At 44.6% G+C, this 26,447-nt stretch overlaps 1 protein-coding gene across 4 annotated transcripts in view; it reads left to right on the forward strand.

Moving 5' to 3' along the window:
• Positions 1–26,447, forward strand: part of syt7a (synaptotagmin VIIa) — a 960,955-nt gene that overhangs the window by 686,304 nt on the left and 248,204 nt on the right. For 2 of the 4 annotated variants that reach the window (XM_072466351.1, XM_072466352.1), the window contains one exon: positions 9,662–10,024. The exons of the other annotated variants lie outside the window; for them this stretch is intronic. In XM_072466351.1, coding sequence (XP_072322452.1) covers positions 9,662–10,024 — 363 coding nt within the window. The remainder of the gene's footprint in view (positions 1–9,661; positions 10,025–26,447) is intronic. 4 annotated transcript variants of the gene reach the window in all.

A 26,447-nucleotide genomic window follows, 5' to 3' on the forward strand; every position in this document is an offset into this window, starting at 1 on the left:
GTGGTAGGCAAGGCTCCCATCCCTCGTGTCTCACTCGATGCACAAACTCACTATCTCTCTTTAACTCTCCTGGGCTGCCCTCAAACATCTTTGATCTCCCCTTTAACATGCTTGAGCTGCCTTTTGGCATAGATTGACCTTTCCTTTGTTGTCCAGCTTCCTCCCTCTGTCCCCTAGGACCCTTCTTCACGACCCGACCTTCCTTCCATGGAAAGCCAAGCCCTAACCTCCCTGGACAGACCCTACCCTAACTCAGTGCAACAGCTTAGCTTCTCCCTGGGCCAACAAAGTTCCCCATAAAAGAAATACATCTCTTATTCATTCCAAATCCACCAGGAAGATTACATTGTTTGCTGCTGACTTATTTGCAAAGGCTTAATTTCATCTAGCTACCATTTGTTTTAATGAAAGTGCATCACATGCTAATGCTGTCAGGAACAACAATCCTCCTTTAATCTGCTGTACTTTCTTCCCAAAGTCATGCTGACACTGGGAAATTGATATTTTGCCTCCCACGCAACTAAGAACCTTGCCCCATCTTGTTTCCCACTCCCAGAAGCTTCACCTGATTCCACCCTCTCCCTCGCTCACTCTGGTGAACACACGCAGAGACTCACTTTGTCACACATCAGGTGGCTGGATTTTTATCTCTGGAAATTCACAACTTTACCAATATGAACCAGTCACCTTCTCCATACCCACCATATTTTTGTCTTTTAGAGATGTGGCTGGGCAAATTTTGTGTCTTATGCCTGGGGGCATGTGACAGAGGCATGCAGGTGCAGAGGCAGGCTGATTAGAAGGTTCACACCGGTTCTCCTGGACCTCTGCCCAACTCTCCATAATGTTCTCACCCCCTCCCAACCACGCCATGCCTGGTTATATCTCCCATGCTTTTGCTAAGCCCCCACATATCCTCTTTAGCCATTCAGCCAGTATCCACAAAGACAGACCTCAGGAGCCACATGATAGCAATGGAAAGTCCTTGAAATGGACCTAAACAATACTTCGAACTATTCAATAGAATTATCAGTCAAACACGCTACCATTCATACCACATAGAAAAGAAACTCCAGTGCCATTGAAAAAATGTTAAATCCCCTTAAGTGGTCGTTAAGTTGATTATGTTTCTTTCACAGGATGTGGGTGTTGCAGTCTAGGCTAATATCTATTGCCCATCTCTAATTGTCCTTGAGAAGATGGCGGTGAGCTGCCACCTTTAACTTGTGCAGTCCTTCTGGTATAGATACATCCACAGTGTTGTTAGACAGGAAGTTGACCTAGTGATCGTGAAAGAATGGCAATATAGTTCCAAGTTCAGAATGGTGTGCGACTTCGAGAGGAACTTGCAGGTGGTGGTGTTCCCAATGATCTGCTGCCCTCATCCTTGTAGGTAGTTGAGGGAGTGAATGCTTAAGTTGGTGTAGGGCAGCATGGTGGCGCAGTGGTTAGCACTGGGACTACGGCGCTGAGGACCCAGGTTCGAATCCAGGCCCTGGGTCACTGTCCGTGTGGATTTTGAGCATTCTCCCCGTGTCTGCGTGGGTTTCACCCCCACAACCCAAAGATGTGCTGGTTAGATGGATTGGCCATGCTAAATTGCCCCTTAATTGGAAAAAATAATAATTGGGTACACTAAATTTATTTTTTTTAAAGTTGGTGGATTGTGTGCCAATAAAGAGTGCTGCTTTGTCCCGGATAATAAGCTTGTTGAGTGTTGTTGGAGCTGTACTTGTGCAGGTAAGTGGAGAGTTATCCATCACGCTCTTGACTTGTGCCTTGTAGATGGTAGAGAGTCTTTGGGCAGTCTAGAGAATCCCCAGCTTATAGCGACAGCATTTACATGGCTAGTCCAGTTCAGTTTCTAGTCAATGGTAACCCAAGATGTTGATAATAGGGCATTTAGTAATGGTAATACCACTGAATGTCAAGTCAAAATCATTTATCTTCTCTCTCGGTGGAGATGATAATTGAAAGCAAGCAAATATATATACAGAAATCACATCAAATACAAGTTATAGTTTCCTAAAACAATCAGTCAAGCCCTCACAATCTCAGACTAAAGGGACAATCCTTTAATACTGAGACGAGGAGGAATTTCTTCAGCCAGAGGGTGGTGAATCTGTGGAACTCCTTACCGCAGAAGGTTGTGGAGGCCAAATCATTGAGTATCTTTATGACAGAGTTAGATTGGTTCTTGATTAATAAGGGGATCAGGGGTTATGGGGAGAGGGCAGGAGAATGGGGATGAGAAAATATCAGCCATGATTGAATGGCGGGGCAGACTCGATGGGCCGAGTGGCCTAATTCTGCTCCTATGTCTTATGGTCTAAGCCATGCTACCAGCCTCCTGAAAAACTGTGTAAACAACTAACTGCTGACCTAAGTGCTTTATCAGATTTTGAAACTCAGGCAAGCACAATAGGCTTAACTGCCAAAACAAACTATTATAGTTCGGACAATGAAACCTTTCCAAACTGAAGCAACAGATGGCTAGGTTTTTTCTAAGTTACAGCAGATGGCCTCTCATTTAAAGTCCTCCAGGACTAGAGGGCTAGTTATTCTTAAATTTAAACAGCAGGCATTTGTTTTTCTAAGTTAAAACATCGTGAGCATCAAAATCACTTCAAATCATGACAAGAGACTTTGCACTATTTTCTACAATTGTGAGATGCATTATAGCACTTTATCCATTTGGGAGAAGTACTATAACGCATCTCAACACACAATAATGATCGATGTAATGGTTAGCCTACTTTCCATGACAGAGCCCGTAGATCAAACACTGCAGTAAAAGCATGTATAACCTATGAGATGGGATATAATAGTGATATTTAATGTTGCTTACCTGTCAGAATGTTCCTGACTCCTCAGAAGATTTCTTCCAAATTACCTGAACTGTTGTATGTGAAATACAAACTTCCCCTGGTCTCGCAGTAGCGACCCTGATATCACAGGCTGTGCGTGTGGGCTCACAACCCGCACCTTGGCTGAACCACTTCCTGCCTATGAAAGGGAAGTTTGTATATGGTTCTGTTTGTGTGTGATTCTGTTTGAGGGGAAATTTAAATTTTAGGTCCCACTGCCTATGTTTGCCAATTTCCACGCCCGTTCCCGATATTTACGGGACACAGAAATCTGACCCACACTCTCTTTCATGCACACATGGGCAAAATTACACATTCTATCTATCTCTCTCACACCCACACTCTGACATATGCACAATTACCCACCCCTGTTGTTTCCTCTGAGATATCCCAACATTTCATTCTCGCTCCCATTTTCTCATTTCCCAAATGTGCTTCAACAATATTATCTATGGGGCATACTTCCATATGACATACAGCTATAACGTCTCCATGGCGACCACTTTACTGTCAAATTACTTGTCTGCAATCAAGTAACATCATGGAGAAAGTTCAATGATATTCAGCCAAATATTAGCAGAAATCAAATCATCCTGTTTCGCTCCTACCACAAACACTGTAGTGTTGACTCCAAATCCATTAACCTCTGGTGGCTGCATGCTCAACCTGAGATCAAGTGTCCTGTTTTCTATGAGCTGAGCTTAAAGTCAACATCCTATCTGTCCTCATGGTTGCTTGAACCCAATTCCAAAGGTTAGTTCAACTCCATCCTTGTCATAGCCCTACTGCTAATGAAATTTGTTACCTTTGTTATCTTAATTTCTCTGACACATCCCTTACCAACTGCTCAAGTTCCATCCTGCATAAACTCGCCTTGATATCTCTCCAACTCCTCGGCCTGCATTCTGTACTCTAAAGTGCTCTTCACCCAGTGTCCCTGTCTTTGAATTCCCTTCCCATCTCTCAGTTCATTGAATTCAAAAACGTTATCCTTGCATACAAATTCCTTCACAACATCATGCACTAATATCTCTTCAACCTCCTCCAGCCCTGCATCCCAGCCTGAATTCATCAGGACTCCAACTTACTATGGCATTTTGCTTTTTCGTAGTGCCACTGTCTTCAACCATCTTGACCCTACTCTCGGGAAGTTCCTCCAAAAGCGCCTCAGTCTTGATATTTCTCTTACCTCTTTAATCTACTTCAATTGTGCATTCAACCATTTCTCCCAATTTGTCTTTTGCTGCTCATCATTTGTTTCTCTTCCTGTGAAGTACTTTATGAAATTCTATACATTAATGGCACCATCTGATTTGTGCAGCAAAACATGTGACTATATAGGTAAATGGTGTTGTGTTTATGCATGGCAGGTTTACATTATGGTTGCTTTGTTTGAAACAAAAGCAAAATCTCTGACTGAACTTGAATGTGAAACTGTTGAATAAATTCACTATTGTATTCATCTGTTATCTAAGCACATGCGCTGAAAGCCGTTCTATTTGACATGCCTTTTTTTAGGTAATGAGTGCCTTAGAAAAATAAGTAATTGTGTAAGAGTGTGCATCAAAGGAAACTCTTGGCCTGTTAGAGAATTTATTTCTGATTTATACTGTCCTGGGACTTGTGGTCAAGTTTGGATGTTAATTTCTGGACAAAGATAAATCTGCTAATTCATGGACTCAAACTTGATATCCCTTTAGACGTTTTAGTTTATGATTTACATTATATAAAAAGATATCTCTGGTTATATTAGGATCTCAGTCATTGCTTTTGTATATCTGGACACACCATTGCAATTATCACTGAACCATGATTAATGGCATTCCAGTGTGATGAATAATGCTGGTAATTCACTCCAGAATTCGATCTCTAATGAGTGTGTGTGATCCTGACTAAGAGTCTTAACACTTTAAACTCTCCCATTCCAATGTTATCCATTTCAGACATTTATTGCTGTCCCTGTACAAAAGCTCTGAAATGGAGCATATGTGTGTGTTCTCTGTTTGATATGAATGTGCAAGGTGCCACCAAATCTAAGTGCCAATTAGTGCCATGTTTATCCCCCTCATCCGTGTTGGTGTTGCTCTGTGTTTGTTCTTTGTTACCAATTGCCTCATATATGTCTTGTTATAAGCAGTACTTGCAACTGACAGCATGTTTACAGTGGTATGGTGAGAATCTCTCAATTTCACATCCAACTTTTGAAACATGTGTCTGCTTTGTGTAAGATTTGGTGGTGAGGGAGCAATTTAATTTACTTTAATCTTTAGGGCCCATGATGACCTCCAGGACTTGTACTGTTTAAAATTGCAATTCAACATTTGCCCCCTCGAAAAATAAGTGTTGAGACGTTGCTATAACTGAAATATGATTTTACACTCCTTCTAATCTTATACCATGTATGTGAACTAAAATGCCCCTCATCTTGAGGGCTTAGCTGTCATGTGCTTAGCTAACTCTCACCTCTTGTCAATCAAGTAGACTCTGTTGCACACTGCAGCTTCATAGACTCTGCTTACTGCTGATCTTTTTTGAAAAGTAATATTAAAATATTAAAGGTGCCAGTTATATAGCAGTGCCAACATATTGAATGTCTTCTACTTTTTGGAATTGGGTGGGAAGGAAAGCCAAGCAGAAGGAAGAAAAGAAAGCATTCTACACCAATTCATTTGCCCACTTGTCCATTGACTCAGGTCAAAATCTGTATTTATGTTTGATAGTTGTTTGAACATTTTAAAACAAGCATCTTTGGTACTATCCAAATATTGAATTGAAGAGATTTCATCATCTGTAATGTATATTGGGCCCAACATTTGTTAGTAATTCCAATTGCAGATTGCTTCTTGATGAACCTAATGCAGTGATATGACGATTGTTTGATCTTTTTATTTTAACATTTAATTATTTTAACATATTCACACTTCAGGTATGGGAAGCACACTGTTGGTCCCAGCCTGCACTGACAAGCCCCTAACCAGCACAAAAATGGATCATAAACAGGGTAGGTGGTGCAGCATGTTAGACACTGACTTTTCACATCTAACCTGATTTGAGTCCTACTCAGGCGGATGGAATGAGTTTGCTCTGTCTGTCTGCTGCAAGGGCTATTTTCAGAACTCATTCAGTTGCTAATGGACATTGACCCACAGCACAAAACTGCCCCAATTTAGCATTAATTCATAATCCAGTCAGAGAGGTCACAGTATGGCTGTGTGGGCAATTAAACTTTCACTGCAATCGAGGTGCACTAGTGTGATGGGACTTTGCTGGGGGAGTTTTACTGTGGAATAAAACAGTGCCATACCTGGGAGTGCATGGTACTGACACAGGTTGTCTGGAATGGAAAGTGCTCCATCTCCCATCAGTAACATTCATGACTTCAGTGAGCAAAAAATAAGAAATGGCAGTCTGTTCAAACTTTTACTGTGCCAATAAAATTCTATGCTAATATTTTGAAAAGCAGTTAAGATTAGCTCTCATTTTGCTCACTGAACTGGGATATTACATGGTTACCTTGCACACATAAAAGTTTTGAAAATAAATAATTCCACCTTCCACCCTGGCCACCCAAAGTAATTGTAGTGTTAAATAAAAGTTGATGTGACATTAAAATATAGTTGATATTTTGAGACAGCTTGCAGTTTGCTTACAACACTGAAATGATGCATAGGAGCAGAGATATGCAATCAAAGTAATTAATGTTGACAACTTGGCTGAGGAGAATATACCGAGTGCTGATTCAGTGGCAGCAGCTAAAATAGAATCGAGTCCCTGCAAGGAAGTCTCTCTCACTCTGACTGTGTAAGATCCTTTGATAATCATTGCTTTAGTTGATCATGTTGTTGGATATCTAGAATAAAGGAGACTGCAAGTTCAAACATTGACTGTGCTTTAAAATCTTGTATCTTCCGCAGGTATTAAAAGTCCATTGAAATATAAGGAGTTGACAGTGATGTTCTTTATAAATTCACTTTTTCCATGAATAGAGGACCAAAGGTCAAATACCCTCTGCAAATAAACTGCAACAACTTTAACTTCCTCTCTTTTTCTCTCTCTAATTTATAATCTGACATTGCTTTCTTTGTGTAGCTACACTAAGGAGATTATAAGAGTGACAAATTTCAAATGATCTCAGCAATTTATACTACAAGAGAATAGAGTGCTAATGAATTGGCAAGTTGACTGTGATCGACCAAACCGTTGCTCTGGAGAAAGCATTGGTGCATGATAGGCTCTTTAAGCTCCCAGTAATTCAAAGAAGTTACAAGGCTTGGATGAGTCCCTGTGTGTGTTGAATGTTACTTTTAGCAAGAATTAATGAGCCACATTACAAGCTTGACTGATTATCTTAAATTGGATGTTAGTATAGCGATTAGCGCACATGGAATTGTTCAGCAAGTGCTGCCGAATCAAGGTGTCACATCTAACAGTCAACTTTCTTTTTAGGTATTGCAAGCGTGGGATGGTGGAGTACAGACTGTACTGTGCCAATACAAACAACTGATATGATATGCTCTTTGATTTGGTCAGCCAATTATTGGGACGCAAGGCCGATATATCTGATATCACATCTGAAATTCATGCATGACGTTACTCAATTGTGTGGCAGGCATAACATCTCTTGGGTTGCAGCAGCATCCTCTTAGTGGAAAATACTACTCATGTAGCCACAGCATAGCAGCAGCATGAAACAGCTTGTTTAACACTCACCGGCATGGTAGCACAGTGGTTAGCACTGTTACTTCACAGCTCCAGGTAACCAGCATCGATTCCCGGCTTGGGTTACTGTCTTTGCGGAATCTGCATGTTCTCCTTATGTCTGCGTGCGTTTCCTCCCATAGTCCAAAGACATGCAGGTTAGGTGGATTGGCCATGCTAAATTGCCCTTAGCGTCCAAAGGGGTTGGGTGGGGTTGCTGGGTTACAGGTATGTGCGGATGTGTGGGATTCTCTTTCCAAGGGCTGGTGTAGACTCAATGGGCCGAGTGGCCTCCTTCTGCACTGTAAATTCTATGTCTAACCTATTGTTCAAATTTTTGAGGTGCTTTGCCTTTCCAGGGTAATTTGAGACAGACTCAGCACTGTTTAGGTCTGAAAATGATGGCCTTTGGCCGATTTGTGATCCACGATCTGACCAGGATAACTTTAATATACTCTACTTCTGTCTTAAATGAGCATACAGCTAGGTCCTATTTACAAGATTGCTGATAAAGCCAATATTATAGTGCTTGGAGGTACAGAAATTCCAACGTGTATGTTGATTGCTGAAGTTAGGCTTGTGGTAGACAGTAGAGAACCCATTAGCGGATTTCTCATCTAGAAAGTAACCTCACAGAAAGGGAGCCGGGTGATTTGGAGCATGGGATAGAATGTATAGGTCGTGTAAGGAAATCCTGCAGATTCAAAGATCACAAACATATCTTCTACACATTGGAAATACTCATTAGGCAGCAGGATAACATCTCTTGGACTGGTGCAGTGCCAGGTATATAGGCCGTATGTGTCCTAATAATCGGCTGATTAAATCAAATAGCGTGTTCCTTCAGTTGTTTGTCACAGCCAGATTACAAATCATGCTCAACCAGCTCATGCTTGAAAAAAAACAAGCAAAGTGTTCACTGTTGGATGTGGTTCCGTGATTGGGCAGCATTTGCTGAACAATCCTAAGTGCGACACTAACAACCAATTTGAGATAATCAGTTAAACTCATAATATGACTCATTTACGCTTGCCTCAAGCAGCATACACTCAGACTCTGGAGCGCATTCTCTGAAAACAAAAGGAATATGTTCAAGCCTTGAGCCTTTTTTGAATTATGCAGAAGCTTGGGGAGCCTGTAGTTCCCCATTGTTCTCCCCATCGCAACACCTCAGCAAATCAGAGTTGACTTGCCAATCTGTCAGCACCCTTTTCATGTCGCATAAATGTCTGTGATTGTTTGAAATTTTAGCATTCTTGCATTTGTCCTGGAGTGCAAAAGCTTTGGCACATGTCTCTCTTTTCAGCAATATTCAAGTTATTTACTGCCAAGTGACTTGAGATTACCACTGATGAAGCTTTATTCTTGCCCCAATTTTATAGGCTTTCTCCCTGTTTTTAACATTGAAAAACACGATTGCCATCAATTATTATACAAAAATGGTTCTGGAGGTATTTAATGCAAACATAAATTGACGCAGAAATATAATGAAGGTGCAAATGTGCCAGAAAATAAGATTCTTGCTGAACATTACTTTCCATTGTCATCTCTTTGCAGTATGTTTTTTTTAACAAGTCAAGTTATTTCTGGAAATTGAACATTTGTCACCTATAGGTATTATTACGTTTAACTTCCTAAATGCTACGAATAATTTTAGTCCTGATGCTGGTTTTGCTTACTACTACCCGCCAGTGCTGGGGGAAGGATGTTCGTTCCATAGCTAAAGCTGTTTTATTTTCAGCAAACCACTTAAGTGCATTTCTGTTAACCCTTACTCACCTGCTGTGTTCCGACAACTGGTGCAAGTCATAGGCTGATCGTGATGAGGAGGGCAAAAAATAAGAACAATTTAAATTGGAGTTGATAACAATGTATTGTAATTGTCCAATAATGAGGCACTTTACAGGAAATGAGAATCACCTGCCAGTAATGATGTGTTAATGATCTATGAGTGCAAAGCAAAGCCAGGTATCCAACAAACTCAAGACGCATTACTGTACTTCACTGCAGGTGACTTCGCTAACTGTGCTTTGCTTTTTGTTTTCTCCCTTTACTCTTTCTTTCCGCTCTTTTCTTCTGTCGTGCTGTACTGTTAGCTTGGATGAGCCGACCTTATCAGCAGCATCCACGTTAGAGCACATATCTACGCCACCAGGTGACCAACAGCCGAAATGCCCACGACCTCGGACGCTGCAGAGGCAGCAGAGCCTCCAGCAGCCATTGCAGCACCATAGACCTGCCCAGAGCCAGCCCACCACCAGCCAGAGTCTTGGGCAGCTTCAGTTCCAACAGCAGACAACCTCCGGCAGCAGGTCTCCCTACAGAGCCCAGCACAAGCCAAGCGGTATGGCGGGCTCACGCAATCGTACAGCTGGAGGCCGTAGCCGCTCCAATCCTGGGAGCTGGGATTACGTGATGGGACAGCTCCGTAATCGAGGGTTAGATATGAAGTCTTTCCTGTAAGTCTCTCTTCTTTTTCCTTTCCACCCAAAAAAAAGAGTAATTTCCATATCCCCGATTATAAATCTGTTTGTACTTTTATTTGGACCGCACCTATTAAGAGGTGTTGGAATGCCTTCATTTCTCAATTGTGTTTTGCTAACTTTATCCACAGCAACATATTTGAACAAAAAATTCTGCAGGGAAAAAATTGTAAGTTGAATAGGGTTTATGTTCTGAATTACAGGATTTCCTGGACAAATCACCAAGTCTATAGTCAAGGATCATACTACAATCCTAACTTATCCCTGCCATTGATGAAGAAGTTCTCACTTCAGGTCCAGGGCGTAATGTACAGGTTGAGAACTTGTCAATATTAAAACAGTTGGAATCAAGTAGAAATAATTTACAGGTCACTATTGTTGCAGAGCCCTTGCTGCCCTTGGCAACTACTGAGCAGTGTGATTATTGTAGCATTAGAAATAGGAAGTGCTTTGTAACACAACTGGCTCATCACTACTGCTCAAGGATAATTAGGGATGGGCAATAAATGCTGGCCCAGCCAGCGATGCTCACATCCCAATGTTTCCAGAGAAGATGGCAATTCAGATCTTTAAGATTTCCAACATTGTATTTTGTCTCATACTTATGTACGTGACCCTGGATCTTGTGCCATTAGAATTTCCCATCTTTGGTGCATAGTTATCTTCTGAAACACACACGTTTTATATTTGAAGCAGAAACTTGCAAATCATGAAGTTATTTCATTTCATAGAATTTCATAGAATTCATAGATTTCGATGAATCCTTCACCTATGATTATCCTTCACCTTTTTAAAAAATCAAATGAAACCATCTTTTGTTTAGCTGAAGAAAACCACCCAGTGTTTCCAAGCAAGTGCTTCAACTAGTGTTGCGTCAAATGCACCTTTGTCATAATTTGAATGCATGCCAATGCAAACAAAAATATCCAGCAATGTCTTTGTGTACATGAGGTCTTAGAAAAATCAATGTGCATCACGTAATTCTTCTGCACTATTACTCTATCTGCTATCTAGTGCAGCATGGTGGAACAATCCAATTGGATAATGGGCACAAGCATGTATGCCCATCAAATACCTAAAGAATAAAAATTACTTTGAATGCTCTTTACATTTTCAGAAGTTGAAAGGGAAGCACATATTTGATGCAGCACTAGTATTAACTCTATAATCAGACTATTGTTCATCAGTAAGACATGGAGCAGGTATGTATGCATTTCTACAATGGAATGCTCTTGAACTGTCATGTTAGCATCTGGTGAACTGGTGAAGGCTGAGTTTGCGTCAACCATGCATTTACTGTTACAATGTAATTTTGAATTCAGCAATTGTCCTGGATTTTTAGAACACCTTAAAAAAAACTAAATTAAATTATCTCAGCACAGTCTCATTAAACCAAAACAATTGTGGTTTCTTCTACCTACTGAAACAAAAGTAGAAAATTTATTTTTCAACAAAATATTATTTTGTAAAATCTATTTAGAAGATATTGTCTCATTTAATCTCTCAGTGACTGGTCACTTCCTCTAAACATCCATGTTGGAACCAGGGTTTGCTCTATACCTGGTCCGTTGTATTCATGGCCTGGATTGGATCTGCAGTTTTCTATGTGCTACAGTTTGCTATGTGTTTTCTGCATTAAGGCTCAATGGTTTCTGAGGTTATGGTTGATACCAGATGCTTGATTATAGCAAAGTTGAATTGTGACAAAAAATTGCTTAACAAACATAATTTACAAAATGCCAAATTGAGGTCATGGGAGGGAAAGTTGAGATGTTTTGTAAAATCACATATACGGTTCCAAATTTTTGTCTCGAATAAATAAATAATCTGTGCTCAAATGTTACCAAGCTTTATTAGTTGAATAATGAATGCTAAGAGTTCAGAATGAATACTAATCAAGGGTCAAAATAGTGTAGAATTCACAGGGGCTTAGGGCAATATGAAATCATTCCTTGAAGATGGCAAGAGACCCACTGATTTTCAGGTATTTGAATCTCATTATAACTATACACCTGACATTAGTAGAACAATTAAAGAAAATATATAAACACTTGTACATAATATAAAAATACATGCATGCATTTCCTGCCTATCATACTGAAGGAATGCAATATCCTGTTTGTCATACTATCAATCTCGCCTTTATGAAGGCAAATTCACTTCCGGTGGCTATGAAGGAGTAAGTCACACATTTGGTGGCTCCCGCACGGATCGGACTTTTGGACCTTTCCCCCTGATCTTTTACCGGACTTCATTTGAAAAATAGATGATAGAGGAAATTTTGTACTGGATTCCCACATCGGTGCATGGAGAGGAGGACTAGAAGTGCTCGCAAAGGCAGAAACAGATGAACAGAGAAGGCTTGGGCTGTAGCGGAAGAAAGCATGGCAGATGACCAGACCTCTGGCTTGTTGACCAGCGGTCAATGGAGCAGCTTGTGCAAGTTAATCAGGAGGGCTTCACCAAGCAGAAGCGGGACTGCTTGGACCCGATTAAAGAGTCAATTGCGCGGCAGGAGTTTAGATTGGATGCCCAAGATCGGGCGATCCCGAAAGTAGAGAAGGCGCTGGCTGACCAGGAGGAACATCAAACTGCGGTGGAGTTGGAGGTGGGGATGCTGAGAGACCAGCAGAAAAGGCTCCTGGAGAAGGTTGAGGACCTAGAGAATAGGTCCCGCCGGCAGAACTTGAGGATCGTTGGGCTCCCGGTGGGGTCCGAAGGTGCGGACACTGGGGCATACATAGCGGACATATTTGAGAAGCTGCTGGGGGATGGGCATTCTCCCGACTCTTGGAGGTGGACAGGGCTCACAGAGCGCTTGTGAGGAAGCCGCGAATGGGAGACACCGTGATGGCAATGGTGGTGAGATTCCACAGGTATTTGGATAAGGAGCGTATTTTACTGTGGGCCAAGCAGACATGGAGCTGTAAATGGGAGAACAGTATCCTGCGGATCTGTTAGGACTTGAGTGCGGAGGTGGCCAGGAGAAGAGCGGAGTTTAACCAGATCAGGTCGACTCTTTTTCAGAAAAAGGTGACGTTTGGACTGCTGTATCCGGCCCGTCTCTGGGTGACGTACGAGGAGCAACATTTTTATTTTGAGTCGTCTGAGGAAGCGCTGGACTTCGCGAAAAGGAAAGGACTGGTGGCGGACTGAGAACTTTTGAACTTTGCTGCAACGTTCATGTTTAAAAAGGTTTCTCGTTTTTCGTTTTGTGGACACTATTTGTAATGCCTTCTGTATTGGTTTGGGGCCAGTTGCAGAACTGAGTGAGTTAAAGTTTACATTTGCACCGTTGGGGGATGGAGGTGTGTTTGTTTAGATGCTGGATCTCTTGCTTGATCTTTTCTTTGTTTGGCGTTTTTTTTCTGTCGGGCAATTGTGTTGGGATTGTTTGTCATTTGAATATGTGTGTATGAGCGGTGGGGAGGGAACAATAGGTGGGAGAATGTCTGGGAGCCACCAAGCTAGCTGGGCGGGCTAGCTCATGGAAGCGTAGTGGGGGAGAGCAGATGTTAGGCTTATCAAAGGGGTCAATTTGCATTGTGCTGTTACTGGGGGGGGAAGGGGGGGAAATGTTCTGCTGGTGAGTGAGGGACTGTTGCTGAGGGACAGAGAGGAGGTCGGGGGCGGAGGCTGCCTGGGGGCGGGCCGGTGGAGGCGTGGGGCGCGGGCTGGAGACTGGCCCAAGAAAGGTGATGGCTGAGCGGCGAAGGGGGGGGGCGATGAGCCCCCCATCTAGGCTGATCACCTGGAATGTGCGAGGGCTAAATGGGCCGGTCAAGAGGGCACGCGTGTTCGCGCATTTGAGAGGACTGAAGGTGGAAGTGGTAATGATGCAGGAGACGCATCTTAGAGTAGCTGACCAAATTAGATTAAGGAAAGGTTGGGTCGGACAGGTCTTTCACTCGGGACTGGACTCGAAGACGATAGGGTTCGCGATCCTGATGAACAAGCAGGTGGTGTTTGAGGCGGGAAGAATAGTTTCGGATGTGGGAGGCCGGTACATTATGGTCAGTGGGAAATTGGAGGGGGTGCAGGTGGCACTATTAAATGTGTATGCGGCAAATTGGGACGATGTGGATTTTGTAAAGAGGATGCTGGGGAAGATACCGGATCTGGATTCACATAAGCTGGGAATGGGAGGGAACTTCAACACAGTTATTGACCCTGGCTTAGACCGGTCAAGCGTGAAGGTGGTGGTTAGAGGGGAGCTAATCTCGATACGGGCCCACAGGGAGAAGGTAGACAGGGCAGAGACGGACCGACTGGTAAAGGAGATATTACAGGTCGACAGGAGGTATGCGGGGAGACCCCAGAGGCAGGGCTTTTAAGGGAACGGTGGAGGCTACAGGCGGAGTTCGGCTTGTTAACCACGGGGGCGGTGGAGCAGCTAAGAGAGGCGAGGGGGGCGATTTATGAGCATGGAGAGAAGGCCAACAGAATGCTTGCACAGCAGCTTAGAAAGAGGGAGGCAGCCAGGGAGATAGGGAAAGTAAAGGATGGGGGTGGGAACCTGGTTGGAGATTTAGCAGGGGTGAATAAAGCGTTTAAGGAGTTTTATAGTAGGCTGTATGGGTTGGAACCCCCAACGGGGCCGGAGGGGATGAGGCACTTCCTAGGGGGGCTGAATTTCCCGAAAGTGAACGGGGAGCTGGTAGAAGGGCTGGGGGCTCCGATCGGGATGGAAGAGATAGCGGAAGGTCTGAAGGCCATGCAGTCCTGGGTAAAGCCCCGGGGCCGGATGGGTACCCAGTGGAGTTCTATAAAAAGTTCTCTGGGTATTGGGGCCGTTGTTTATGAGGACATTCAATGAGGCAAGGGAGAGATGGGTGCTTCCCCCGACGATGTCACAGGCCACGATTTCGCTGATCCTGAAGAAGGACAAGAACCCGGAGCTATGCGGGTCCTACAGGCCGATATCCGTATTGAATGTGTATCCAAACTGCTGGCCAAAATGTTGTCCTCTAGGATTGAGGATTGTGTTCCGGACATTATTGGGGAGGACAAGACTGGGTTTGTTATGGGAAGGCAGTTGGTGGCCAATGTAAGAAGGCTATTAAACATGGTCATGATGCCCCCGGAAGGTAGGGAGGTGGAGGTAGTGGTCGCAATGGACACAGAGAAGGCCTTTGATCGAGTAGAATGGGAATATCTGTGGGAGGGACTGGGATAGTTCGGATTTATTGACTGCGTCAGGTTGCTGTATCAGGCTCCTGTGGCAAGCGTATGGATGAATAGGACAACATCGGACTATTTTAAGCTGCATCAGGGGACCAGACAGGGATGCCCCCTCTCCCCACTGTTGTTCACGTTAGCCAAAGAGCCACTGGCAATTGCACTGAGAGCCTCAAGGGGCTGGAAGGGGCTGGTCCGGGGGCGGGTGGAGCACAGAGTCTCACTTTACACAGACGACCTGCTCCTGTACTTATCAGACCCAGCAGAGGGGATGGAAGAAATCATGAGGATTCTGGGGGAATTTGGCCGGTTTTCTGGGTATAAGCTAAATATGGGGAAAAGTGAGATGTTTGCGGTCCAGGCGAGGGGACACGAGAGGCGACTGGGGGAGCTGCCGTTTAGGGTGGTAGGGGGAGGCTTTCAGTATCTAGTCATCCAAGTGGCGCGGGAATGGGAATGGCTGCACAAACTAAATCTGGCCCGACTAGTAGACCAAATGAAGGACGATTTTCGGAGGTGGGATGCGCTCCCGTTGTCACTAGCTGGGAGAGTGCAGACGGTGAGGATGACCGTCCTCCCGAGATTCCTGTTTGTGTTTCAGTGTCTCCCCACCTTTATTCCGCGGTCCTTTTTTAAACGGGTCAACAAAGTGATCACTGGGTTTGTGTGGGCGGGCAAGACCCCGCGAGTGAAGAGCGGGATGCTTGAGCGGAGTCGGGGAGAGGGCGAGTTGGCGCTGTCAAACTTCATTAATCACTATTAGGCGGCAAATATAGCCATGATCAGGAAGTTGGTGATGGGGGGAGGGGCGGCATGGGAGCTTATGGAGGCAGCTTCATGTAAGGGCACCAGCTTAGGGGCGTTGATAATGGCGCCTCTGCCATTCCCGCTGGCACGGTACTCCACCAGCCCCGTGGTGATGGTGGCCCTGAGAGTCTGGGGGCAATGGAGGAGACATGTGGGAGCAGAGGGAGCATCGGTTTGGTCTCCAATCATCAATGGTTTGCCCCGGGAAGGATGGACGGGGGTTTCGGAGATGGCAGAGAGCAGGGATTGAGAGGATGGGGGATATGAAATGAAATGAAAATCGCTTATTGTCACAAGTAGGCTTCATATGAAGTTACTGTGAAAAGTCCCTAGTCGCCACATTCCGGCGCCTGTTCGGGGAGGCTGGTACAGGAATTGAACCATGCTGCTGGCCTGCCTTAGTCTGCTTTCAAAGCCAGCAAATTAGCCCTGTGCTAAACAGCCCCTGACTAGTTTATAGAGGGGAGTTTTCCTAGCTTGAGGGAGCTGGAGGAGAAATTTGGATTGGCGAGGGGAAACAAATTTGGGTACCTGCAGGTGCGGGACTTCCTACATAGGCAGGTTTCAACCTTCCCGCTCCTACCGCCAAGGGGGATACAGGACAGGGTAGTTTCCAGAGGATGGGTGGGAGAAGGGAGGGTCTCTGATAATTACAAGGAACTTTTGGGGTCAGAGGAGACGCAGGCTGAGGAGCTGAAGCGCAAGTGGGAAGAGGAGTTAGGAGGAGAGATAAAGGATGGTCTATGGGCGGACGCGTTGAGTAGAGTCAACACATCCACAACATGTTCCAGGCTCAGCCTGATACAATTCAAGGTTGTTCACCGGGCTCACATGACAATGGCCCGGATGAGCAGGTTCTTTGGGGTAGAAGATAGGTGTGCAAAGTGTGCGGGAGGGTCAGCGAACCATGTCCACATGTTCTGGACATGCCCAAAGCTTAGGGGTTTGCAGATGTCATGTCCACGATGTTAAAAACAAGGGTGGCACCGAGTACAGAGGTGGCAATCTTCGGGGTGTCGGAAGATCCGGGAATCCAGGAGGAGAAAGAGGCAGACGTTCTGGCCTTTGCTCCCGTGGTAGCCCGGAGACGGATATTATTAGCTTGGAGGGACTCAAAGCCCCCGAAGTCGGAGACCTGGCTATCTGACATGGCTAGCTTTCTCTGTCTGGAGAAAATCAAGTTCGCCTTGAGAGGGTCAATGTTAGGGTTCGCCCAGAGGTGGCAACCGTTCGTCGACTTCTTTGCGGAAAATTAATCATCAGCAGGAGGGGGAGGGGGTTAGTTTAGCTTAAAGTAGGGGGGTAATAAAGGTGGGACCTGTAAGGGAGGAAGACGGCTTTTTCCACTGTGTTTGTAGATTCATATACATTGTTTATTTTGTTGTTGTTGTAAAGCCAAAAAATACCTCAATAAAATGTTTATTAAAAAAAAATAAAGGTAAATTCAAATTCTTGTAGCTGATTGACTTAAATTTTATAAAATGAGAAGCCGTTTAAAATGACTAGAGCAAATTTCTCCATCCACCAGAATTATGTACTAACACATGTCACAAAGGTAGATTTCCTGGATCGACATTCAGGTGCACTAAATCACCTGGATGGAGTGAAGATTGGACGATTAAGTAGCTTTTGGAGTGCATGCCTAAAACGCAATTCAAATAATTTCCCTTCCATTTAGTCTAGTAGAAGAAAACAAGACCGGTTCCTTGCAACTTCACCTAAAATGGCTGTTCATTGTAGCTTCAAATATAATCTCAGCAGCTGTCACACCTGGTTGATACTGACAATCCCAAGGCAATTAATCTAAAAATGCTAGGTCCTTCCGAAAACACTCCAATTTCAATATTTCTGCTCAAACAACAGTATAAATCTGAATAATTTTTCAAAGAATTGTTCTTCGAATGTGGATGTCATAAGCAAAGCTGCATTTATCCATTGTTCTTTCTTGCTTGCTAGGCTACATTGTAAAGGGCATTATGAGTCAATCACATGGTATAGGACTGGAGTTGCATATGGACCAATCCTTACAGGTTTGGGTGGTTCCCCTTCCAGAAAGACATTAGTGACTCATTAAGGATGCAAAGGAGAAAATAATGCAATTGTTCTAGGTTTTGGGGCAAAAAAGAGAGGAAAGTTCATAGAAGTCCTATTAGTAAAATAGAGAGGGCGGGAGAGTGGCCACCTTTCTGGTGGTATTAGAAATTCAAGGAATATGACATGATCAGGTGGTAATCATATAAAGAATTATTCTTGCAGAGAGATTGAACTTCGAGGCTCAACATTCAATTACTGAAGGTCGAATTGTGCCAAAAATGCAGAGAAGAAAACTGGTGCGAAGCTTGCAGGCTGCACTGACAGCTTTTCTCGCTGTATTGAAGAGCATCCTGTGCAATTTAAAAAGGGGGCAAAAATCAGAGAATCAGCTGGAAGGGTGCAGCCTAAAGCCATCGGCACGGCCAAGAATCCCGAGATCGGGGCACCATTTTTAAAGGGCACCCCGATCTCCAATTTAAATAAACGGCAGTCCCAGCCTTCCTCCACAACGCATCGGCTCACCCCACCACGCAAGCATCGGGTCACCCCACCATGCAAACATCGGGGTACCCCACACAACACGAAGATCAGGGCAACCCCCCTACCGTGAAAGCAAGGGGTGACCTGACCACTCTGCCCCCTCCTCATTATTGGCACCGCCCCCACCCCCACCTTCACAGGACCCGGCCCAACCTGTCCCCCACAAGCATTGAAGTGACCCCCTCCCCACTACCACTCAAGGATCGGACACCTGTCTCCCCCACCTTCCCAAGCACCAGGCCCTCTCCACCCCAATACAGGCACTCCCTAACCCCACAAGCATGATATCGCCCTCCCATTACCCCCTCCCCCCCCCCAACCCTATATAGGGTAACCCCCCCAATGGGGCTCTCCAGAGGGCCTGCCCTTGACATTGACCCTGGCACTGCCAGGTTGGTGGTACCAGGGGGAAGTCCTAGGGCACTGCCCAGCCATGTCCTGTATGCCCCAGCATGGTCATCACGACTGGATTTTCGTTTTGGAAATCAGTAGTAATTTGCACCAGCATGACATCACGCCGAGAGGGTGGCAACATGCATTGAGGGTGAAGTAGCAGAAGTAATCACACTTAATTTTATTATAAAATATGCTAATCCGGTTTGCAACATGAGCATGAATGTAGTCGTCATTAGTGGGGGAGCAGGGAAGATAGCGCTCAGAATTCTCGCTGGCACAAATCTGTTTTTGGCCTCCTGGGATTTAGTACCAATTACAGGATTTGTGTCCTGGGCTAGCGCTGCCCCTAACTCGCGGCCTAAGTCTCCAGTTGAACCAATGCAAAAATATTTAGTCAGCACTCACTTAGCTACACGCGAGTGAGAATTTAAAAAACTGCTAACTACAAATTCAAGAAACAAGCATTGAAAAAATAATCAGATATTTTATAGAGGAACTGAGTGGTAATTGATTTATAAATAATCTTAACTATTATCCAAAATCTTCAAATTGTCCTTAATTAAATACAGACTATTTTAATTAACATAGCACAAATGGTGAATTGAAATGAATTCCATTATCTTAATAAATGTGCTAATTGTACAGCTTCGTTAGTTGTAAATATGGAGAGTTTGTTTCAATAAAATTATTAAGTAGGCACTTTGTTCACATTCTGCAGCTTAGTAATTATACTAGCTATAATTATATAGTAATTATACTATACCAACTGACCACCATATTCACTGTCAATTGAAATCAAAGTCAGGTCCGAGGGATAGGTACTTTAATAATTAAGGCAAACTGGCAGAAAATGACAAACTACTTTTTGAAATGTGGCAGATACTTTTCCCCTTAATTTTTTTTTCTCTGCTCCTGAAACAAAAATCTCTGCATCACCAGAATTCTCATTCTGACAATATGCATCAAACAATCTTGGCTGGAAAGTGCGTGTATGGTTATTGTGAGGGTGGGTTTGTGCCTAGTTAAGATGCCTATTTGGCTGAATAAATTGCCAATAGTCATAGCCAAAACACAAATACATTTATTAGCGCATTGGTTACTTAGCGAGCTACAAGGTGTGACTTGCACCCATGCATTTATACCTAAACAAAAAGTAAAAGTCTTGAGAAGAGATCAGGGAAGGAAAATATAATTGAGAAAAGAAAGAAGGGACCTTTTTGAAATAGTGTTTTTGAAGAGTGCAAAACTCTGTGCAGCGATAATCATAGTGATCTAGTTCTGTCTCGCTCTTTACCAGCAAAATGACACCCTATTGATATTTATGAAATCAAGAACACCATTTTAACAAGCACAATCGTATATCTTGACAGTATTTTTAAAGAGAGATTTCAAGATGTTATTGATTCACAATTATTTACGGGGACAATGGCCTAGATTTTCCACTTGGCATTTCCAATAGTACTGTTGCACATAAACCGATGATTTGTTGTGTCTTGCATCACTTCCAGAATAAAATAGTGATACTTCAGCCAGAAATCTAAATACTGCAAGCTGCGAAGTAGACATAAACTTATAAGGGGCAAGGTTGAACATGAGCATCCCTTTACTGTCACTTACAGCTTCCCAATCCTCCTGGAATAGGATTTGAACAAACAGCTGAAGCTAAGTAAAAATTGCTGATGGATCAGCAGCGTATCTACTACCACCAAGGAAATTTTTGCCAGCATCTTTTTATCATCATCCTGCAAGGTAAATGTGTTGATTGCCTCCTATGTGATCAATACAGTTACATTTTCATATTGAAAAATATGCTTTTTTTTTTGTTATAAAAGCATCACCGGTTTATACACACACAAAGGATTTCTTAAGATAATATCAGTTACAGTGGTCCTTTAACATTTAAAGCTGCAGCTGATAATACTATACACCATTTTCTGAAACCATAGCCTCATAGAAGCATGCACTAACAAACCCAAACTGGAAATTTGAATATGAATTAACTGATATCTGCACAACCAGGGACCTATTTCTCCTGGGTTGCCTGGTCTGCTGTTGAATTAGATAATCTCACTGGTCGGCGAAACATACCAGGCCAATTTGATGCTTCAGTATGATTGGGTTGTGCCGCAGATTACACCATATAAGGCAAGCACATGACTGGCTCAGAAACTGGCTCAGGTGAGGCAATGGCATAGTGGTATTGTCGCTGGACCAGTAGTCCAGAGACCCAGAGTAATGCTCTGGGTCTTGTTGTGTTATGCTTCTTCGTGTAGCATAAGCTGCTTCCTTGATGTATGCTCTGACAATGGAAAGTTCAGACTTGGAGATAGGTTTAACACATTTATTGAACAGTTAACAATTCTCCTACTTAAGTTCGAATCTCCTGTTAATCTTGCTGTAGTAACTCAATCTAGCTAACCAGTCTGCTCTAAACCATGCAGTGGGTGTGATGCTTCCGATCTGCCCCTATCTCTGAGTGTCGCCTGTGGAAAAGAGACAGAGCATGTGTGCCCTGTCCTTATATATGGGTTGCCCCCTGTGGTAGTGTCACCTCTGGGTGTCTTGACTGGCCATTGGTCGTGTCCTATTCTAAGTGTTCATTAGCTGTATGTCTGCATGTCATGACATCTCCGGTGCTCCCTCTAGTGTTTACTTAGTTGTCGTGTATTTACATTAACCCCATGTGTATTTACAGGGATGCATATCACCACATCCCCCTTTTTTCGTGTTACATATTTTCTGTACTTTGTTAAAGAAAATTGAAAAAAGTAGGTAGATAAGTGATGACATGTACAAATCATGATGACAGTGATGATTATACAATGCCAAATAATATGTATGAGTCCAAAGTTCATGAATTAATATGGTCAAGTGGCTTTCTTGTGCTGTTATGGAAGTGTTGATGTTGTCATCTCCTTGTGACTGCCGTCAGTGTCCCTGTGCTTAAGGAACCAAGAAGTCATCAGGAGGTGTGCAAATGGTCAAATCACTTCGTTGTCTGATTTGGACTCTTTTTTTTATGCTTGTGGTAGCGATGCAGTACGTCAGCTGTGTTGTCCGACCTGGACTGTTTCTTGTGATTGCGATATTGATGCAGTATGTCATCTGGCGTGAAAGCTGGTTTGCTTGTTTGTAGTGGAGCAAACTTGAATCGGTGAGATTTGCTGTCATGCCACGGTATGTCTGTACTCTTGCCAGTGTTAGGAGCTTTGCTGTTACATTGTCCTGCATTTGCAGAGTTGTACCAGTCGTTGTTCCAGTGTTGTTGTTTTTGTTGTGCTTATTGTTGACGTTAGTGCGCTTGTTGTTGTCTTTGTTGTTGTTTTCGTAGGTTTTATTGTTGTGTTTATTGCGCTCAATGACCACATTGAATGGAGAATTCAAGTCCTTCACACAGTTACTTGTGTCAGTGTCCTTTGTGGCATCTGCTGTTTCATTGAGCGTGCCGTCTCTGATTCCTCGGCGCTCCCCGTCTGGAGTCATGTCCGGTTCACAGGAATCGTCTTTGGCTTGTCGATGCTCCCCGTCTGGAGTCCTTTCTGGTTCACCTGAATCAACTTTGGTTTCTTGACACTCCCCGTCCGGAGTCATTTCAGGTTCACTTGAATCAACTGAGGTGTCACTTGAATCATCTGAGGTGTCTTGATGCTCCCCGTCCGGAGTCAAAACGTTCAGGAATGCATTTTCTTGTGGAGAGGCTCGAGTGGATGATGTTTGAATTAACGTGGTGTCACTGGAGTCACGAGTAACCTCACTTTGATCGTCGAGTGCCTCTGTACATACTAGCTGAGATCTGTCAGTCTCGCTGAGATGTCACACATCTTGTATGGGAATTGTGAAGCCTTTGTCACTTGTCGCACATTCAGTGGGTAGACCTTCAGTGTCGTCTTGTCGGTTAGATGAGCTGGGTAGACTGTCAGAGTCTTCTTCTGGTGGCTCAAATAATCTGGGTAGACTGTCATTGTCTCTTTGTTGTTCATGTGAGCGTGGTAGACTGTCATAGTCGTCTTGCTGTGCACTTGAGCGTGGCAGACTTGCATCGTCTGCTGCTGGTTGCTCAGATAAGTTGCTAGACCTGCATGGTCTTGTTCATGCAAGGACTGCACTCTGGAGTCTTGCATTGCTTCCATCGTGGAGTCTGTCAACGAGCTCGCTGTGGAGGCTTGCACTGCTCTCTCTGTGGAGTCTGACATCGTTCCCTGTGTGGAGTCATGCAGTGGTCTCGCTGTGGAGTCGATCTGTGCGCTCTCAACAGAGTCGTGCAGTGGTCTCGCTGTGGAGTCTTTCTGTGTTCTCTGTGTGGAGACATGCAGTGGTCTCGCTGTGGAGTCTGTCATCGCTTTCTGTGCAGGGTCGGGGACTCTTTGTGGTGCATGGACCACTCTGTGTGGACTTGGGAACTCTTCGTGGTGCGTGGACCACTCTCTGTGTGGAGTCGGGGACTCTTTGTGGTGCATGGAGCACTGTTCATGGTGCGTGGACAACTGGTGTGGCGTCAGGCCGCTCTCTGTGGGTTTGTACCTCTCTCTGTTTCTTGGCGTCAGGCCGCTCTCTGTGGGCTTGTACTCTGTCTCTGTCTGTGTCCGAAAGTTTTGGACAAGGACCAGGTGATCTTGGAAGCATATGTCCCATTTTCATGGAAGTGTGTGATTTCTTTTGGGAAGCCTGTTGTGCCTCCACCCTCCCCTCCAAATTTTGGAAGACCAAGTCCAACCGTGCCTTTTAAAGACGGCCCATCAGTAGTTCTGCAGGTGTGATGCCAGTAGTAGCATTGGGCGGGAGAGTCACATTGTAAGGCAAAAGAAAGTTGGCCAACCTAAGACGAAGTGGTTGGCTGGACTGCCTCACATAGCTGCCTTTAAGGTTTTACAGGTCTCTCTGCTAACCAGTTTGAGGCAGTGTGATAGCGGTTTGCCCAGGTATGCTCCAACGAAATGCTAAAAATCCTCACCAGTGACGGTGGTACCATTGTCTGACACTACTTTGGGGAGGCCATGCATGGCAAACAAATGCCAAAAAAACACTATTGTGGTCATCAAGGTCGTTGTTCTCATCTCTTGAACCTCCAACACTTTGAATGGACGTCGACCAAAACGAGACATCTTTCCCATGAAAGGACCCGCAAAGCCCACACGTACCCTTGTCCATGGGCGTCCAGGCCCTCCCAAGGGTGGAGGTTGCATGCAGGAGGCAGAGGCTGCTGGGTCTGGCAAGAGCTCAGATCTTCCTTGAGTGAGATGCAGTTTTAATTGGTCAGATTTGTTGTGGTGACACCCGGTCAAAATTTTACGTTTTACCTTGGTCTGGACTGCGTCCCGTTGTGTCCAATTCCTTATGTGGCCGGCCGAAATTGGCAGGGTGTACAATATGTTCAATGCTAAGACGGTTTCTTGAGGTACCTGCGGGGGTGCTCGGTTCTTTGGCAGCTGACTTAGCATCAGCATTCAAAATCTGAATACTTGGCCTTTGCTGATAGATGTACTCATAGACCACCAGCAACAAGGTATACTGTTGTACTCGGCAGAGACGATTTGCGGTATCAGCTTATCTTCACAATGGAGCGCCAATTATTATTGTAAAACGCAGCCTTAAATATACTAGTGACATTTCTTGATGCTGTAGATTACAGCAAGGCCTTCCTTCTCAATCTGCGTGGACTTACGATCAGCCTCAGAAAGTCTTTTTTTTTAAATATTTTTTTTATTCTCCTTTTTCACATTTTCTCCCAAATTTACACCCACCAACAATAAACAATAATCAGTAACAAATATGTCAATCCCCATATCAATAACAACAATCCCATCCTCCCACCAAACCCCAAACATTAGCCCGTATGTTCACACAAACAAATGACAAAAAGGAATTAGGGATCACCCATAGTCGCCATTAACACACACAGCCCCCCTCCCCCCAACCCTCCCACCCACACGCCCCAACTAATATTCGATGTTATCCAGTTCTTGAAAGTGCATAATGAATAATGGCCATGAATTGTAGAACCCCTCCATCCTTCCCCTCAGTTCAAACTTAACCTTCGCAAGAGTCCAGAATTCCAACAGGTCCCCCCGCCACGCCAGGGCACAGGGTGGAAAGGCTGCAGTCCAACCTATCAGGATCTGCCTTCAGGCGAAGGCTACAATATCTGCCTCCGCACACGTTTCCAAGCCTGGCTGGTCAGACACCCCGAATATGGCCTCCCAGTTTCACATGCACGACTTTAGAAATTACCTCAAAAACCTCCTTCCAGTAATCCTCTAGCTTCGGACAGGACCAAAACATATGAACGTGATTAGCGCCCCCCCCCCCCCCCCCCCGTGCAACGTTCACATACATCTTCTACTCCTTCAAAGAATCGGCACATCCTCGCCCTCATGAGGTGTGCTCTATGTACCATCTTCAGCTGTATCAGCCCCAACTTCACGCACGAGGTGGAGGCATTCATTCTCCGGAGCACCTCACACCAGAACCTCTCCTCCATATCTTCTCCCAACTCTTCCTCCCACTTTGCTTTGATTCCTTCCACTGGTGCCTTCTCCTCTTCCAAAATAGCTCCGTAAACTGCTGACACTACCCCCTTCTCCAGTCCCTCTGTCGTCAGCACCTCCTCCAGCAATGTGGAGGCCGGCTCCACCGGGAAGCTCTGCATCTCCTTTCTGGCAAAATCTCGACCCTACATGTATCTAAACATTTCCCCCTGCTCCAGCCCAGACTTCGCTTCCAACTCCTTCAATCCTGCAAACCGACCCCTTGGAAACAAATCTTTCAGTGTCTTAATCCCCTTCTCCTCCCATTTCTGAAAATTTCCATCCCACCTCCCTGGCTCAAATCTGTGGTTCCCCCGGATCGGCATTTCCCTTGACCCTGCCCCCAACCCAAAGTGTTGACGAAACTGCCTCCAAATTCTCAATGAAGCTATTATTACTGGACTCCCTGAGCATGTCCCCGGGGCTATCGGGAGCGACGCTGTTGCTAGCGCTTTCAATCCCGACCCCCTGCACAAACTCTCCTCCATTCTGACCCACTGGGAATCAACCCTTCTGACCCAGCTCCGCATCTTCTCCACATTCGCCGCCCAGTAGCAATACATCAGGTTTGGAAGTCCCAAACCCCCTGCCTGCCTTCCCCTCTGTAGCAGCACCTTTCTAACTCTGGCCACCTTCCCTCCCCATATGAACTAAGTAATCCTTCCCTCAATCGCTCTGAAAAAGGCCTTTGGCAGGAATATTGGCAGGCATTGAAAAATGAACAGAAATCGTGGCAACACGTTTATTTTAACTGCCTGTACCCGACCCACCAGTGACAGAGGGAGACCATTCCACCTTGCCAGATCGGCTTTCACTCTCCCCACCAAACTAGAAATGTTGTAACTGCGGAGCTGTCCCTCTCCCAGGCCACCTGCACCCCCAGGTACCTAAAGTGAGTCCCTGCCCTACGGAATGGCAGC

This window comes from Scyliorhinus torazame, chromosome 10 (genome assembly GCF_047496885.1).
Source record: "Scyliorhinus torazame isolate Kashiwa2021f chromosome 10, sScyTor2.1, whole genome shotgun sequence".
NCBI classification, from domain to species: domain Eukaryota; kingdom Metazoa; phylum Chordata; class Chondrichthyes; order Carcharhiniformes; family Scyliorhinidae; genus Scyliorhinus; species Scyliorhinus torazame.